At 42.6% G+C, this 17,440-nt stretch overlaps 1 protein-coding gene and 1 non-coding gene across 2 annotated transcripts; one reads left to right on the top strand and one right to left on the bottom strand.

The window, feature by feature from the left end:
• The first annotated feature begins 2,376 nt into the window (after positions 1–2,376).
• LOC148806348 (zona pellucida sperm-binding protein 3-like) lies at positions 2,377–4,594 on the top strand. The gene is made up of 8 exons (XM_088909642.1): positions 2,377–2,934; positions 3,036–3,151; positions 3,229–3,335; positions 3,413–3,587; positions 3,665–3,782; positions 3,981–4,081; positions 4,159–4,232; positions 4,404–4,594. The coding sequence occupies exons 1-8, from the start codon at positions 2,377–2,379 to the stop codon at positions 4,592–4,594; spliced, it is 1,440 nt and encodes a 479-aa protein (XP_088765768.1).
• A 5,794-nt stretch (positions 4,595–10,388) lies between these two features.
• On the bottom strand, positions 10,389–10,460 carry trnat-cgu (transfer RNA threonine (anticodon CGU)). Its single transcript has one exon. It is a non-coding gene; the product is annotated as a tRNA-Thr (tRNA).
• Between the last annotated feature and the right edge of the window lie 6,980 nt (positions 10,461–17,440).

Consider the following 17,440-nt stretch of genomic DNA (forward strand, 5'->3'; position numbering starts at 1 on the left):
TTTTTCAATCAGATGCCAATCTCTAATGCTGTGTGTGAGAGCTTACGTACCTTTCCTTTTCTCACATTTTCTGACAACTATTCCAAAGGGGCACCCTGTCAGCTCCTAAAACTTTTTAAAAATCTGCCTGCATGTTTGATTATTGTCGTTTCATTTAGAAAAAGTTCAATATTGATCATAACTAAAGAAAATTAGGATCACGAATAAAAAAAAGGCTGAAGATGCGAGTCGCTCTTGAATCAGAGCTGGGTGACACGGGCTTCTGTTCTGATATAATTGTACGAGAAGCAGGAGGAATCTCTTCTCTCCTATGGAGCATGAGCTGAATCAGGAGTGAGACATTTCGTATGCTCGTGCATATGTTAACGCATGACCTACATCGTAAAACTAAATTAAAAACTAACATTAAGTTGTCAAAGACATTCATTTATATACAAACAAGAGACAGACAGACATAGTAATGATTCTACATTAACTTGTCCTACACTGATCAGACTAATTGAAATGTATGAAAGCCCGTTTCCGGCAGGGAGTTAAAAAAAACGCGCTATGGTATCTCAGAATTCCGACTAAGTAACTCAGAATTGCGACTTAGTAACTCACAACTCCGACTTTCTCTCTCACATTTGCAACTTCGAAATAACCCATATTTAATTGTCTGTCATTTTGTTATTATGCCGGATTCGGGTTCTAGGGCTTGTACCCTTGATACTCCCACTCTAGTTCGTGCCTCACTGCATTGGCTCGAACCCAGGTCTTGCCAGCTGAGCTAAAGAACACTTTCTTTAGCCCCGGCGGCCAGCATCCCTGTTATGCGCAGGGGAGGGCGGTGCCCTCACCACACTGCAACCAGATCGTACAAATTGTATGTCGCAAATGAACAAGTAATAGGTTTATTCCATGCTGAAAAAAAAAGAAGAAAGAAAACACGTTTCGGCTGAAACGTTGTGTTTTCTTTCTTCCTTTTTTCAGCATGGAATAAACCTATTACTTGTTCCTTTGCAGCCTACGCATGCTGACGCAGCTACCCACCTGAACTACAAATTGTATGTCGGCCGTTCCGTTACACTATATTGATGAATCGTACAAGATCATAGGATCTATAGGCCTGAAGACTTGTCTTGTACAGTGCCCTGATAAAAATCAAATTAATTACATTATTTTTTATGGAATCCCATTTCCGCCAGTGAGGCTTCCATAGTACCCGGATGGAATAGTGGACGGTGGGCTTTTTTTAAAAAAAATATTGAAACACCAGAAATACAAAAGCGGAGACAGAATATGATATAAGATAGAGAAATAGACACTTCACATCCAGAGGAATTCACAATTATAAAATCTGAAACTTATACTTTTTACATATTTCCATTGTATGTCCTTTTCTACTTAAAAAAGAAGGTCTTCTTTAGCTCAGCTAGCAAGGCCTGGGTTCGAACCAATACAGTGAGACACGAAGTAGGGTGGGAGCGGCGGGGGCACAAGCCCTGGAACCCGAATCCGTTACAATAACAGAAGGACAGACAATGAAATATGGGCTATTTCGAAGACGCAAATGTGAGAGATAAAGTCGCAATTACGAGAGATAAAGCCGGAATTCTGAGTTTTTAAGTCGCATTTCTGAGTTACTAAGTCGCAATTCTGAGTTTTTAGGTCGCAATTCTGAGATTCTAAGTCACAATTCTGAGATACCATATCGCGTTTTTTTTTTACTCCCTGGCGGAAACGGGCTTCCATTGGTTCTCAGTGCTGCGAAGCAAAAGCAATCTTTGGAAAATCAGACAAATTATTATCAGATCATGTCAAAAGCTGATCAGTATTTCTTTACTGGAAAGCAAAGGAATGCTTGTATTACACATTTTAATATGACATGCAATTACACATGAAAAATAGTAAAATTATTTTCATTGCGGTACGTGTTGATAGAACAGCCCCCTCGATAAAGGAAAGTGTGGACGGACGTGTCGCATGTTCCGTACTCTGTCTGACAGCGAGTTTAACACACTGTCCTCGGAAATTAGAAACTAATTGAACAATACATTAATCTGAGCAAATTTTACACGTGTGGGTGATTTAATTCTGTCGAAATTGCGTGGAACTCCTCCGCTGAGGTCAGATACACACGGGAAAGTGTGCAGGCGGCTTCACGGAGTCCCGCCTCAGACTGGAACTGGTTCAAATTAGACTCTGAGAACAATCCGGGTCTCTGTGTGTAACTGATTGTGTTGATTGAGCGGTAGTGTGACCAGGTGTGTGGTAGCAGGTCCTGCCAGTATAAAAACCTAGTCACCGCGTTCATACTTTATGCTCTTGCTTCAACACAGTTTAGGGTTTACTTGTCTTACTTCTGTAGCAGTTTAGCGGGACGTCAATTTGGCGATGCGCTCGTTTCTCTTTGTGTTGTGCCTGTGCGCAGGAGCCGGGCTCCCCGCACTGATCTCCGCCGGGCCGGCTGGCTTGGACTCTCGGGAATTAGCGCTCCAGGCCGACTTCCCGGCTCTCGAAGACGCAGCCCAGTTGGAGGACTTGAGCCTGGCAGATGCGCCCTCCGAAGACCTGTCTGCAAGCGAGAATGACTCGCAGTCCTTGGCTCCCGACTTCCGCCGCCTTCCCGTGTCCAGAGACGCGTACTCGCCCTACTTCGACAAGGAGAAGATGAAGCCTGAAGCCGGCAGCCGGCCCTTACCCGCCTACATCAAGAGCGTCCTGTTTCCTCCCCAGGGAGGGCGGCAGCCGGCTCGCCCGGCCATCGGGGGCACCCGAGGAGTGGCTGTGTGGTGCGACTCCAGCAGGATGTACGTGAGGGTCAGTCGGCTCCTGTTCGGCTTCAGCTGTCGGCCATCGGAGGTGACCTTGGGCAACTGCAGCGTCAGCCGAACCACACGCCATTACTTCTACTTCATCTATGGGCTTCATGAGTGTGGCACCGAGCGATCAGTAAGCGGGGCTTCATCTACAGGCAGTGTATCGATGTGAGCTGTAGGGCTAGTGTCGGGGTTGCCTTTCCTGGGAATATCCCTTCCTCTGTAACCCTGCAGGTTGTCCAGGGCCGCCTGATGTACTCCAACACTCTCCGCTATGCCCCGCCCTCCTCCAGTGCACCTGTGCATCGCTTCATTCCCTTCTCTGTGCCGGTCAAGTGCTCCTACAACAGGTAGGCAGGGCTCTGCTGCTGCTGAGAAGCCACTGGGGAAAGTGTCCAGAAGCCCCTCATCCCCCTCTGTCCTGCAGGTTCCACTACTCCTACAAGGTTGGCTATGTCCCCACTTGGGCCAGGAGAAGGACCTTCTTCAAGGACCTGAAGAACAAGCACAGCTTTGTCCTGCTCACCACCAACTGTAAGCTCCTTGAGTGAGTGGCTCCTCCTGCCTGCAGGGGGTGCTGTGTGCAGGTGTAATGCTGCCTCTCTCTCCAGCCCGCTGGGTCCGGCTCTCTCCTAAGGATGAGTACTTCCTGGGTCAGCCCATGTACTTCCAGGCCACTGCCTACTTTGCCACAGTGGAGCAGAGGCTGTACATCCACTCGTGTTACGTAACGGAGAAACCAGACCAGCACTCCCAGCCCCGTTTCCCCGTGATTGACAACTTGGGGTACGGCCCCTTCTGGGAGGGGAGGTGGGCAGGAGCTCCGAGAGCCTGCAGGGGTTCATCTTTGTCCTTGTCCCCAGGTGCATGGCGGACAGCAAGGCAGATGGCTGCCTGTCCAGGTTTGTCCCCTCCAAGCAGAAGGATGTGCTCCGCTTCACAATTGATGCCTTCCTCTTCCAGAAGAAGCTGTCCAGGAAGGTACTGCTCTCAAAGGCTGCTCAGCCTTCTTGCTCTACTGATCCATGGTCTGCTTTCACATCCATGATCTAGATGTGAACCAGACTGTGGCAGCTGTAGTGCCTAGAGCTGCCAGCTTGACTTCACAGATGGCAGAAGGTCCTTCTCTGTCCCTCTATTGGCCTTGATCCCTTAATGCTGTGACCTTCCCTCTTGCAGCATGAAGTGACTGAACTGTACATGCACTGTGTCATGGCTGTGGCTCCTGCTAAAGCAACACCAGGGACCAAGTCCTGCACCTACAACAGGGAGGCTAAGAGGTACTTCTGCAAGGAGCCTGCTGAGGGTGCTCTGGGACATGCCAGGTGGAGGCCTCACCTGTCCTCCTCTCCTTCAGGTGGGAGGAGCTGTATGGTGACCATGAGGTCTGTGCCTGCTGTGAGTCCAGGTGTGCTGGCAGCCGGAATGAAGGTGGGTCTGGTTCTCTATCCCTGGTGGATGCATCTCTGCCCAAGAGACAACCATGCTTGGACAACTGAGGAATGATCCCATGCTGGACAAAGGGACTGTTTAGATGAGTAGCATCACTGTGGGTTTCTGGGTATAGCAGATCCCTCACTCCTGGGTGCTGCTTTTCCACAGGTACCAGGAGCCTGGTGACCAGCAGTCGGGTGGCTGTGGCACCAGTAGAGGGTCCTCTGGATGTGGGAGCTGACTGGACTGAGGATGAGGAGGGAGACCCTCAGAGCTCCAGTGAAGATGTGGAGGGAGCAGAGGACTTTGGAGATGTTGGCCAGTGGACAGGTAGGGTCTGGCAGGAGGAGCTCCTGTAGGGGTGGGTGTCCTGCAGTTTAGCTGGATTGTTCTTCTTCCTCCCCAGGTGCCTGAATGAAGGCTCCAGCCTGGCCCTTGTGACTTTCCTGCCTCCACTTGCCTTGTAATGGCAACATTTCAATAAAGCTGTGAAAGACCCTTCTGCCTCCCCTTGTTTCTTTATGGTTTATAGGTTTGAAATGGAGTGGAGAAATTCAAGGGAAGTGAGACCCATTAACTGAAATATTTGTGAGGGTTCCCCTTTCAAGAATACTTCCCGTATGTGGTAAGAAGAAAAGCAGAAGCAGAGTGGTAAAGAATGGAACCAGTTCAGTAAAGCTCTTCTACAGAACAAGGTGTTGAGTCTGGATTTGAAGGAGTTTAGGGAAGGTGACTCTGGTATCCTTGGACATAGAGTTCCAGAGCTCGGGGGCATAACAGGAGAAGGCCCTGTCACCCATACAGTGAAGACAGGCTTGGGGGACAGTTAGGAGAGCAGAATTAGAAGAGCGAAGGTGGGGAGTAGGGTGATAATAGATCAAACTGCTACTGAGATGCCAAGCCATGCAGAGCCTTATAGGTGAGCATGAGGATTTTCAAGTCTACCTGAAATTTGACTGGAAGCCAGTGCAAGGACTTCAGGATAGAAGTAATGTGATCACTTGCACTAGACCTGGTCAGGATTCTAGCTGCTGAATTGTGGACATACTGCAGTTTGTTCAAAGGAGGTATAGATACCCCAGCAAGTAGAGCATTACAGTAGTCAACTTGAGAGAACACAAATGTTCTCTCAAGAACATTTGAAAAGTTGATTAGCTTTTCAGCCCCAGTTAGTGATCACATAGGGCGTAGTCCAGTGATATTTCTGAGGTGGAAAAAAAGATGTTTGACAATATGCTGCACACATGGGTTGAATCTTAATCCAGAATCGAATATCACCCCAAGGTTTTTCAATTTAGGCTGAAGATCAAGTACAGAACCATCTACAGATAGGGTTATGGGATTGTTTTTTATGAAGTTGATGGGGGGTGCATGACTTCAGTCTTGTCTCAGTTAAGATAAAGGAAATTGAGTCATCCAAGTTTTTGTCAGATATGCAATTTAATAGAACAGAGACAGCCACATCAGTGTCAGGTTTGGTATGGATGTATATTTGAGTATCATCAGCATAGAAATGATAGCTGAAGCCGTGTGATCTTAAAATCTGACCGAGTGGAAACATGTAAATGCTGAAGAGCAAGGGGCCCAGTATTGAGCCCTGAGGAACACCAGACTTAACGAGACCAATTTCAGACCTGTACCCATTAAGAGAGACAAAGTGACAGCGATCAGTGAGGTAAGACTTGAACCATTTGAGACAGTGTCAGAAACTCCAAACAGTCTCAAGACAAGAAAGTTGTCATGGTCAACAGTGTCAAATGCAGCACTGAGATCAAAAAGGATGAGTATAGAAAGAGAACCAGAATCAGCAGCTATTAGCAGATCATTAGGGACTTTGACAAGGGCAGTTCCTGTGCTGTGAAGTTGATGGAAGCCAGATTGGAGGGGTTTGAAAAGGTTATTTGTCATGAGGTGGTTATGCAACTAAAATGTGACAGCACGTTCTACAATTTATGCAAGAAAGGGTTTCAGCTGTGAAACCTTCTTCAGGTTTGTTTTCTCTCTTCTCTTTTTAGCATGAAATAAACCTACAGTATTACTTGTTCCTTTGCAGATATGCATGCTGACGTAGCTACCCTCCTGAATATATTAAACGTTTCATCTATATGATTAGCACAATGTTCTCCTGAATAACTACTCGAAAGAAGCCGCAGCTCAGGTGTTAGAGAGATTTGAAATTGGTTCAGTGGATTTAGTGTCCAGACTGTGAACTGACAGTTGAAACAGGTCTTTTATAGAACCGTTTTGATTTTCTCTACTTTGTCCCCGTGACGTCATTGTCCTGCTCGCTGCCAAGCCTGACACACGGTACCATCTGGTTTCTGTCTCTTGGCGCCCACCCTGCGGTCCATGTGGGTCCTCATGCCCCAGTATTATGACAGGGACACTAAACTGTAAACAGGTGCCGTCCGTTGGCTGAGAAGTAAAACTGAGGTCCTGACTCTCTCTGGCCTTTAAAAATCCCAGGTCATCTCTTGAAAGAGTAGGGGTGTAACCCCGGCATCCTGGCCCAATTTCCCATTGGTCCTTTCCAGTCATGGCCTCCTAATAATCCCCATCTATGAATTGGCTTCATCACTCTGCTCTCCTCCCCACTGATAGCTGATGTGTGGTAAGCGTTCCGGCGCACTAAGGCTGCCGTTGCATCATCCAAGTGGGGCTACACATTGGTGGTGGTGGAGGGGAGTCCCCATTACCTGTAAAGCACTTTGAGTGGAGTGTCCAGAAAAGCACTATATAAGTGTAAGCGATAATAATAATAATTATTATTATTATGTAAATTGCAATAAAAATATAATATTTGATTCAAAATCGATTAATGTAAACTAATGCTTTTTTCAGGGCTAATATCTACTTTTTAAAAAAAAGAGAAGTCGCGATTGTGAAATTTGGAAAAGATGCACCAGCGGGTGCCTTCACATCTCCAGCTTCAGTCTCGCCTCTAGCTGCGAGAAGGTTAAAAGCACACAAGTGATCTGTAGACGATGTTCGGGGAAGAGATAATTCTGTTTTCAGCACAGGGAGTGAGAATGAGCTCAGTCCGGGTCCACGCAGAATACATTCTGGTTTGGTTACTGTTAGACTGTGCGTCTGAGGCTCTTTGGATCGCAATGTGAAAAAAAACAATTCCTCACATCGAGAGGAAGGGAAGATATCATGTTTAAAAAATCAGAACCGAAGACTTGGATCTGGGGCCTCATACTTTTCAAATTATTAAAATAATAGTTATTAAAATATCAGATTGTGTTTCTGCAACATTTCGTGCACAGTACGCCATTTTTATCTAATAATAAAACAACAGCCACAACGAGGGCTTTACACGCAGTCTGGGGTATTTTCCCCTTTTATATTTTTGCCACTTTATATCAAACCTGTTGTACTCCCAGAAGTGCACAGTATATTGTACTTAATAAAAATGTACAATTCACCACTGGTATAAACAGATGTGTGCCGTGTCTGCCTTTGTAAGCATTTGTTTAAAAAATAAGTCCACAATACGATAAAAACACAGAAAGCACAAAGTTAATAATACAACGATACAAAATCAATACCAAATCATAAAGCCAATTAAGTAGCTATCCTTTGAAAACAGAGAACACCTTTATATCTACAAAAAACTTGACATTTGCATTACAAAATGTAATTTTGAATTACAAAGCAGACAGAGTAGTCCCTTAATTCATAGATCAGATCTTGGCCAAAACAAGACAATCAGACGGGAGCTGAATTCGGAACAGGAGCCTTTGATTTGTCGTTTATTGAGCTTTTGATCAACGACTGAATTAAACAGATTCACTATTTTAACTCTTTGATTAAAATACACAAAAAGCACCTTCCTTCAAGCTAGAGTCGAACCAACAACCTAAGGATTCCCAAGTGTTTCCATTACAGTTGCCCACTCTACCAACTGAGCTACCGAAAGGATATCAGGAGCTTCTCTCTGGCACATACTGCCCAATGTAGTGAAATGTTCCGGATGAGTAAAATCCCAGATCGACATTGTTTCCAACTCATTTCCTTAGTATTTTTTACCTTGAATTTAAGCCACAAACCAGGATTCTACTGTATAAACTTCCGGGGATATTAAAACATGTTTGATGGGGCATCAATCATTCCAGGCGGAAATTTACTCCTTTTTTTTTTCTTGGGGGAAATGAGGAACAAAACTAAATGTCATTCTGTGTTTCTTAGAAGCATTATCGCAGCTAATGCATGTAATGCCTTTAGTATGTGAAGGTGAGAGTTCAGTTATGCCAGGGAGTAAAGAGAACTGAAATTTAGAAAATTCATATTTAAATAGATTGCAAATCTTCAAAGTGTTCTGTCACTGCAAAATTATTACAGGGGTCTACTAGCTGCCAGACGTGCTTGTTTTGGGACTATTTCCAATAAGTATCCCATTGTTGTGCTAATTAGAACCACAACAATGCTCCTGAGTCCTGAGCACCTGAGCTGGGCTCTGATTTTGTTCATCACGACTTCTTGTTGCAGTTGAGCTCAGAGCTAGAGATGATCTCCATATTCTACCGCAATAACTAGTCTGAAACTTAGTAAACAGTACACAGTTTTTAACTGAAGTCAGGTTGTTAAAAAATTAAACCAGCACCCTGTCACCGAAACGTACCCCGGTCTTCCGCGCGACAAGCGGGGGTACTCAACACTGTACTAACAAGGAACGCTTGTCCGTAGTTGAGCATGAGTTATGATTACTGTCAGCAGACATTTCTTAATTTCCAATGACTTTTTCTTCTGCTCTCAGCTTTTTAACGGTCATAAATGCTCAAGAAGTAATTCATTTGAGTTTGAAGTCTGTCTCTGTTACCTTCGGTCCTGATAAAGAAAAGCCGTGCGTGGGAGACTCCCTCTCTGAAGAAGTTTGCCGTCACCCTGCAAGAGAAGAGAGCCAACATTCACCGAAACAACCACTAAGACAATTAACATTAAACACGTGAAATGCGAGATGTTGTGGAAATGTTTTCTACTTAGAGATTCTGTCGTTTCTACTCTAACGAGACAGGCTCTTTGTCGGAAGTAAGATTTGAACAAACGTCTCCAGGGGAAACTGCGATCTTAACACAACGCCTTAGACCACCAGCCATCCTGTCTGTAGTTTTTATATTGTATTATGTTTTATTTATTTCTACTTGTTGATAGGGGGAAAAAAAGTGAAATCATGTAATTTGGGAACTGTCTTTTTTTCATGGGGAAAACTAGTCTGAGCAAATGTTCAAAAGTTAAGAGCAGCGCTCAATAAAAACCATCAGAAGCCGAAAGCGCTACTTATGTGGATCAGTATATTCTGATGCCGGTGCTTCTGCAGAAGAAATAAGAAAAGCTGAACTCCCGCGGTGTTGCCATTACGGCTACTCTGGCTGCAGCTGCTTTAAGATCTACTCAGCGGGCACAGAAAGTTGAAGGAGGTCAGACTGGTTTGCGCTGTCTAAATAACAGTGTGCGAATTTAGACTTATTTAAATAAGATTGTTTACAATGTAATACAAGCTCCAAAAACGTTAATACTGCACTGACTGCTATTTGAAACGCCTTCAAAAAATGACGCGTAATAGAGATTGATGCAGCTGGCTTTTATGCTTCACAATACATTGCAATCAGGAAAATAAACCAATTAGAAATATGCAATACAACGTCTTTCAGTTCGGCTATTCTTATTTCTTCTGCAGAACAACTGGTATGGGAATGTACTGATCCGCATAAGTAGCGCTTTAGGTTTCTGATCGTTTTTATTGAGCGCTGCTCTAAACTTTACATTTGCTTGTGCTAGTTTTCCACATGAAAAAAATAGATTTCCCTAATTACATGATTTCAGTTTTTTTCCTCATCAACGAGTAGAAAGACATAAACCATATAATTCAATATAAACACCACAGGCAAGTTGGCTGGGGGTCTAAGGCGTTGCGTTCACGTCACAGTTTCCCTTCGGGTTTTTTGTTCGAATCCCACTTCTGAAAAAGAGGTTTTCTCGTTTTTCTCTGTGAAAAGCCAATCAAGTTCTTAACAAATTTCATATATTAGATTTCCGCAATACGTTCTGGCTTTAACAGGAAACTGTGCGCTTCCACAGAAAGAGTAACAAGAAGAGACGTTTCCATGTTACTTGTCGACTTAGATAAAGGAACGTGGCGGTGAATAAAAGAGGCACGGACGGGGTTCGGACCCGCGATTTTCGGTTTACGAGACCGACGCCTTACCACTTGGCCACCGTGCCGTCGCTGGGAGGGGGTCAGCTTACTATATGTTGAATCAACCCTAGTAATTTTACTGTTGTAATAGAGGAACAAGAGGCGCAGTCGGTAAAATCGTTCAAAATCGTTGATTCATGGGTTGTTTGTGTCCTTTCTGATCCCTCTAATCTTTTAGTAGGACAGTGCAAGCAGGACGTGATAGGGTACAGTGACTCCCAATGTCATATGAGCTTTGTGTAATTTAGCTTTCTTAACGCTATGGGGCTCGATTCAGATATCGCTGTGAAAGCAAGGGACGAGCAAAGGTTTTTTTCTAAATTGAGGGTGATCTGCTCCCGAGTAATTATAAACACCTAGCGTTTACTGTTTACTGTTGTGTTACTGTGATAAAGGAACACCGCACTTTATCAAAATACTGCTGCTTCCTAATTTTACATAATGGTATTTAGACCGGGGAGAGTGACTGCATTCCAAGAGGCTAAAAGTTGATTTCACAAAGCCCCCATTTAATAAAATACATTAGAAACCGCAAGGAAAACAGGATGTTTTAATAAGTCTTCTCCTGGTTTTACATTATTATAGTCTTTCACATTTGAATGCATACCTTACCATAAATCTTACCTAGATTACAGGCAACGCAAACAGTTCTTAATGCACGAAGTCTATTTATAGTTGACTTTCTGCTAATCACATCTAATAGTTCATGAATCTTCCTGCCCATCATGTGTCTGCTAACCAGTTTCTCCGTTTTCTTTCTCCTGTCATTGTCAGCGAGCACATCAAGGTGGGAAAAATGTAACAGGGAAAAAGAGTAGCTGGTAGGAGTGGGATTTGAACCAAAACCTCGATCTGGAGACAAGATTACCCGTGAGAGCTAGAAAAACACAAGTATTTTATCATGGTGCTTTGGTGGTGGTGGAGGGGAGTCCCCATTACCTGTAAAGCGCTTTGAATGATGCTTTAGAACACTCAACCACCCTGACAAGTGATGGATGAATGGAGGTGCATTGAATACACCAGTAGTTCACTAACCTGAGTTGCTTTGCTGGAGAAGTGCCATGTTACCTGTTGTAAACGTCAAACGTACAAACGTGTTGTACTTTCCAACCTTTGAGTAATATTTTCCAGAGCTAGAGCGCAGTTGTCTTCAAAATCTGGATTACCTCAAAAGCAATGATGTCTGTGTAAAACAGATTGTATTTTCGGGAACCGACGTTGTATTGCATATTTCTAATTGATTTGTTTTCATTATTGTAATGTATAGTGGAGCATAAAAAAAACATCTGCAAAAATCTCTATTACGCGTCTTTGGCATTTCAAACAGTAGCGAGAGCGAGGATTAAACCCCCCTCCTGGCGATAGTTGCCTCACACTCTGAACAACCAAGTCCTGCTTATTCCCGCTGTGGGTCGCGGATGGTGTGTTTTGGTATTTACTCGAAATTACGGAGGATACATGGGACTGCATTTACCTGATAACATACCGTGATCTCTAGTACCTAATGAGCTTTGATAATTCAGCTTGCTTATCGCTTTGGGCTCAATTCAAAAGTTGCAGTGAAAGCAGGAGCTGAGCAGGATTCTGTTTAAATGGAGCCAGATCTGCTCACGACCGGGGAAACACTTCAGCATTTACTAATTGAAGACCACAATCCGCTAAAACACCCCTGTTTCTTAGACTAAAAGAAGCTAAAAGCATTTTTGAACATGGGTTATATTGTAAATACTGTTATTAAAAAGTTTATTTGCATACTGTCGGTTATTTAGACGGTGCAAAACAGGCTGCCCTTATAAAACTTTCTGTGCCCGTTTTGACCAAGGAGAAAGTATTTCTGATGGAGCGCTATGCGAAAAGATTTAATAAGCTTTACCCCTGCCAATGATTCAGCATGAAGAAGTAAAAGTTTAAAGGGAAAAGCAGCTCGCTAACACAGCCAATATTAAAAGTGATCTCGGCAGATGTTGTTCCCTACATAAAGCTAAAAGTGCCAAAGAGAATTTCTGTTGAGAAAACAAAATATTTTTTTTGCCTTGATGTCAAGCTGACGGCCTGTCTTTTAGAAAGTCTATTTCTAAACACCTCACGCAGCCTCTCAACAGACTAACAAAAAGAGCTTTTACTGATCGTATTGCATGTCTTAAAACACTAACATTTGGCAGTGGTGGGATTCAAACCCACGCTCCCAGAGAGACTGGAGCCTAAATCCTTTACCTTAGACAGCTCGGCCACGCTACCTTCCGCCATGCCCATCTTCCTCACATTGCTGGCTTGGACTGGGGGGCTTCAGCTCTTGTCGTCGGATCTAATGATATCATGACATGTGGAAGTGACTGCACCTTCATTTTCCAAGATGCTTTCAATAGCACAAACGCTACTTTCACCGGCACAAACGTGGCAATAACAAAGGAGGTGGGATTCATCCTTTGTGCTGTTTGTAGGGGCGCAACTCTACGGCGATTTACTGACTTGAAGAGCAAAAATCAAAATCCTTTGCTACTACTGTTGCTTTTTTCATAGTTTCTTCAAATCCTTCATTTGAACGTCGATTTTGAAGGATATTGATGATAATACCACATAAATTGTGGTTTTCTTGTGATCGCCAAATTTATTCAAATACCAGCCTTTTTTACATTTCCTTGCGTGTTTCACAAGGTATAATAGCCCCCCTCGCATCCTCAGCTAACATATTTTAAAATTACAATAGATTATACAGCATGTATGTTTACATTTAGATTAAAATTAAAGTAAATATACCAGAATACATACAGTGCTAACCCAATAATTCTTGTCAGGTTCTTCAACAAATCTGCATTGTTATTTTAACATGTTTCAGCTGAGGATGCAACAGGAGTATAAATGAATTTTCCCGCCAGCCATTCAAAGACCAAATTCCATGAGTGAACATTATTTTCTCAGACATTGCCGGCATTGGACTTTGCCGGTGGTATTGAATTATGTCCACAACTGTTGTAGTAGTTCCTTCTTGAAGTTCGACACGTGCAAAGCACTCATAATATCATAGGTGTTAAAGTTTGCTGAGTCTATTTAAGTCATGGTGTGTATCCCTGCCTATCATTGGGAGACGGGTAGCTTTTTTACACTCAGATTCCAATCTTCAATGCTTTGTGTGAGAGCTTACATAACTTTCATTTTCTCACATTTTCTGACGACTGTTCCAAAGGGGCACCGTGTCAATTCTGAATACTTTTAAAAAATCTGCCTGCATGTTTGATTATTGTCATTTAATTTAGAAAAAGTTCAATATTGATCATAACTAAAGAAAATAATGATCACGAATAAAAAAGGGATAAAGATGCCAGTTGATCTTGAATCACAGCTGGGTAACACGGGCTTCTGTTCTGATATGGTTATACGAGAAACAGGAGGAATCGCCAATCTCCTATAGAACATGAGTTGAATCAGGAGTGAGACATGTCGTATACTCGTGCATATGTCAATGCCTGACCTACATCATAAAACTAACATTAAGTTGTCAGAGACATTCATTTACATACAAACAAGAGACAGACCAAGTAATAATTCTACATTAGTTCAGGTGGGTAAACCTGAACTAACTAACTAATAAACCTATTAATAATTCTACATTCTACAACTAACTAATAAACCTATTAATAATTCTACATTAACGTGTCCTACACTGATCAGACTAATTGACATGGTCTGATTCAGAGCCTGTGCAGTTCGTGCTAATTACAACAACGACAGTTCTGAACCCTCATCACCGAACTGAGCACAAGTTCAGCTGTTCTCCAGTTTTGTTACGCAAGTTTTTTCATTGCAATTGAGTTCAGAGCTGGAGCTGATCTCCAGATAGTGCAGTGTTTTGGGTAAGTTGTCGAAATTCGCATGAGGCTGCAGACAACTTACCCAAAGTGTTTTCTATAGCTTTCAGGTGCAGTTCATTTATATAAAAGAATGTAAGTGGTATAAACGCAACAAGGCAGACGGCAGTCCAACCTATAATTTTCTAACGCGAGGCCTGACGCATTATTCATTACGCCACTGACCCTGCTATTGTAGTGCTAAAAAAACACGTTTTCTACATTTATGTCTGTTTAAAAATCACTCTCTAAAAAAGACAAAGGGTTTGTGTGTTGCGCTAAAATTCCACTTCATTTCGAATGCAAATAAAAACCGTTTTGTTCCAAGAAATCATAAATTTGTCACATCCTTCGTACTATACTTCTCTCTTGTATTAGTAAAGCATTTTGATTTAAACTGAACAATATATGAAAGGTTTCATTTATACACTTACACATAATAAGTATACGAATAAATACTTGGAAGAAGCCGCAGCTCAGGTATTAGAGAGATTTAAAATCGGATCAGATGATTTAGAGTCCAGACTGCAAACCAACAGCTGACACAGGTCTTTTATAGAACCGTTTTGATTTCCTCTACTTTGTCCCCGTGACGTCATTGTCCTGCTCGCAGCCGAGCCTGACACACGTCTGGTTTTTGTCGCTGGGCGCACACCCTGCGGTCCATGTGGGTCCTAATACCCCAGTACAATGACGGAACACTAAACTGTAAACAGGTGCCGTCCTTCGGCTACGACGTAAAACCGAGGTCCTGACTCTCTGTGATCATTCAGAAGAATGGTGGTGGTGGAGGGGAGTCCCCATTACCTGTAAAGCGCATTGAGTGGAGTATCCAGAACAGCGCTATATAAGTGTAAGCAATAATGATTATTATTATTATTATTATTATTATTATGATGATGTAAAATGCAATAAAAAATATCAAACTTTGATTGAAAATAGGTTAATGTAAAAACTGAGAAAGCTAATGGTTTTATAGGGTTATATCTACTTTTTTTTTTAAAAGCGAAGTCTGTCGCGATTGTGAAAGTTAGAGAAGGTGTACCAGCGGGTGCCTTCATATCGCGAGCATCAGTCTCGCCCGTAGCTGCGAGAAAGTTAAAAGCGCCCAAGTGAGCTGTCTTTCGTCAAAGTAATTGCCGGAGCAGTAAGACGCAGAACACCATCCAGCAGCTGTAGACGATGCTCGGGGAAGAGTAAATTCTGTTTTTAGCACAGGGAGTGAGAATGAGCTCAGTCCGGCTCCCAGCACAATCCATCCTGGTTTGGTTACAGTGCGTCTGAGGCTCTTTGGATCGTAACGTAAAAAAAAACAATTGCTCATATCGTGTGACTTCCACGACAGGAAGGAAAGGTACAGATGCAGCCATTCAAAATGCGCGGGCGATACCGCATTATTTTCCGGTACGCTGTACGCAGTCTACCGCAAGCTACCGGTAAATACCGCGAGTTACCGGTAAATACCGCTAGCAAAATAATAGTATCCGGAATTTCCGCAAGGTGGAGCTAATAAAGCTCAACCTCTCATGTTTGAGCTGTAGCCATCAAAGTCTTTAACGAAGATATTAATAATAGTATTAATAATAAATGACCTTGGACAAGCTGTAAACTCAAAGTATTGCCCTGGTCCACATTCTTTTTTTCATTGACCGTCTTTGTAAAAGTAACGCCACAGCATTTCGCAATCACGCATTTTTTTCCAATCATGCAAAGTACAGTGATTCACCATGCCTTTCACATGCTCATAAAAGAGATTGATTTAGGGACATAAACATATTACCGTATGCAAACTGTACTGTATACAGTATGTATATGTATATTTGGATTGATTAGAGATATCAAGTACATACAAGTCATTTTTTAAATGTTGTAGTTCGTCTTGAAAAAATGTTACGAGTACATCATCTATCAACAATTACACAGGTTCTGTTTCCATATTGCGGATTTTGGTTACGTAATATTATTTTCTAGATTTCACGTTGTGAATATATGATTTGGGCAAACAGAGCCGCAAAGAAGTACATTATGGGTTGTTGTTTTTTTTTGCAGTTTTATCTAGAACAAGCGATGCTTAAACCTTTGTCTGATTCTTGTGAAACTATCCACACGACAGTTACAGTACCTAGGAGTTGACTTCAGTGATGTCACTGATGGGATGTTTCTAAAAATCCATCCTCTGTAAAACGTCTTCTCTAGTTGTCCTGCATATGTATTCGCTAATGAAGCTGTGTGTTCTGAGCCTGGATCTCTACATTTCTGTATGAACCACCTTAGAGGGCTAAAGACAGCTTGTGTTTAAATTGAGTGTAAGGCAATTTATGCTTCTAAAGTCATGGTCAGCATTTTTGTACTGTGCTGTAAACTTGTTCTGTGCCTAGTCACATTATTTTATAGCGTTTTCATAGCGTTATCAAATCTGGTGGCGCTGTGTTAGTTTCCTGACTCCCATGTCACATGGTCTGTGATTGTAACCTGTAATACCGGTTTAATTCGTCACAGCCAGCACTCCGGTTGTAAAGTAGAAGCAGGCGAGATTTCCAGCGAAAAACACCTCCCCCTTCTTCAGGTGTGAGGGTCTTCTGCTCAGAATGAAACGCTAAAATGTAATGTAGGCTCTGAATGGGTTCTGACTTGCTTTAACAAAATATGTTTACAAATCCTTTCACCTGGCATTTTCGTAGTTAGAAATTATGGAACGCTCTGTTAAAAGCAAGGGAGTTTTTATGTCCGTTGCAGTTCTTTTGCAACATGAATATAATTATATCGTTATTAATTTCTTGAGATACGCGATTCCATATTATATTCCCTTTTAATCAAATTCTAAAAGTATGCTTGTTGACTCCGGTATCGCGTTAGTTAAAGACTTCGATGCTTAAAATGTTTAGGAGAAATGGAATACTGGTGTGTATGTTTTCTTTAAAGTACCGAGACCAGCCATATACTGTATGTTTAAGTTCCAAAATTAATATCGTTTATGGACTTCACACGCGTTGCAGTATGCTCCTATTCTTTTTATGCTCAGGCACTAAGTAAAAGGAGATGCTTCATATTGCTTGACTAATTTTAAAAACTAAGTTAGAAATGCAGACGCTCCCTCGGTGCGCTGCTCTGGTGCGCCGGCTCTTACACAGTGCCTGTCTGCCGTAAGCGTTACAATATAC

Source organism: Atractosteus spatula, unplaced genomic scaffold, assembly GCF_055471065.1.
Source record: "Atractosteus spatula isolate fAtrSpa1 unplaced genomic scaffold, fAtrSpa1.hap1 Scaffold_51, whole genome shotgun sequence".
NCBI lineage: Eukaryota > Metazoa > Chordata > Actinopteri > Semionotiformes > Lepisosteidae > Atractosteus > Atractosteus spatula.

Coding starts and splice junctions, on each gene's coding strand:
- LOC148806348 (XM_088909642.1), top strand. CDS start 2,377: ATGCGCTCGTTTCTCTTTGTGTTGTGCCTGTGCGCAGGAGCCGGGCTC. Junction 3,588..3,664: donor CCCGTGATTGACAACTTGGG/GTACGGCCCCTT, acceptor CCTTGTCCCCAG/GTGCATGGCGGACAGCAAGG. Junction 4,082..4,158: donor TACAACAGGGAGGCTAAGAG/GTACTTCTGCAA, acceptor CCTCTCCTTCAG/GTGGGAGGAGCTGTATGGTG.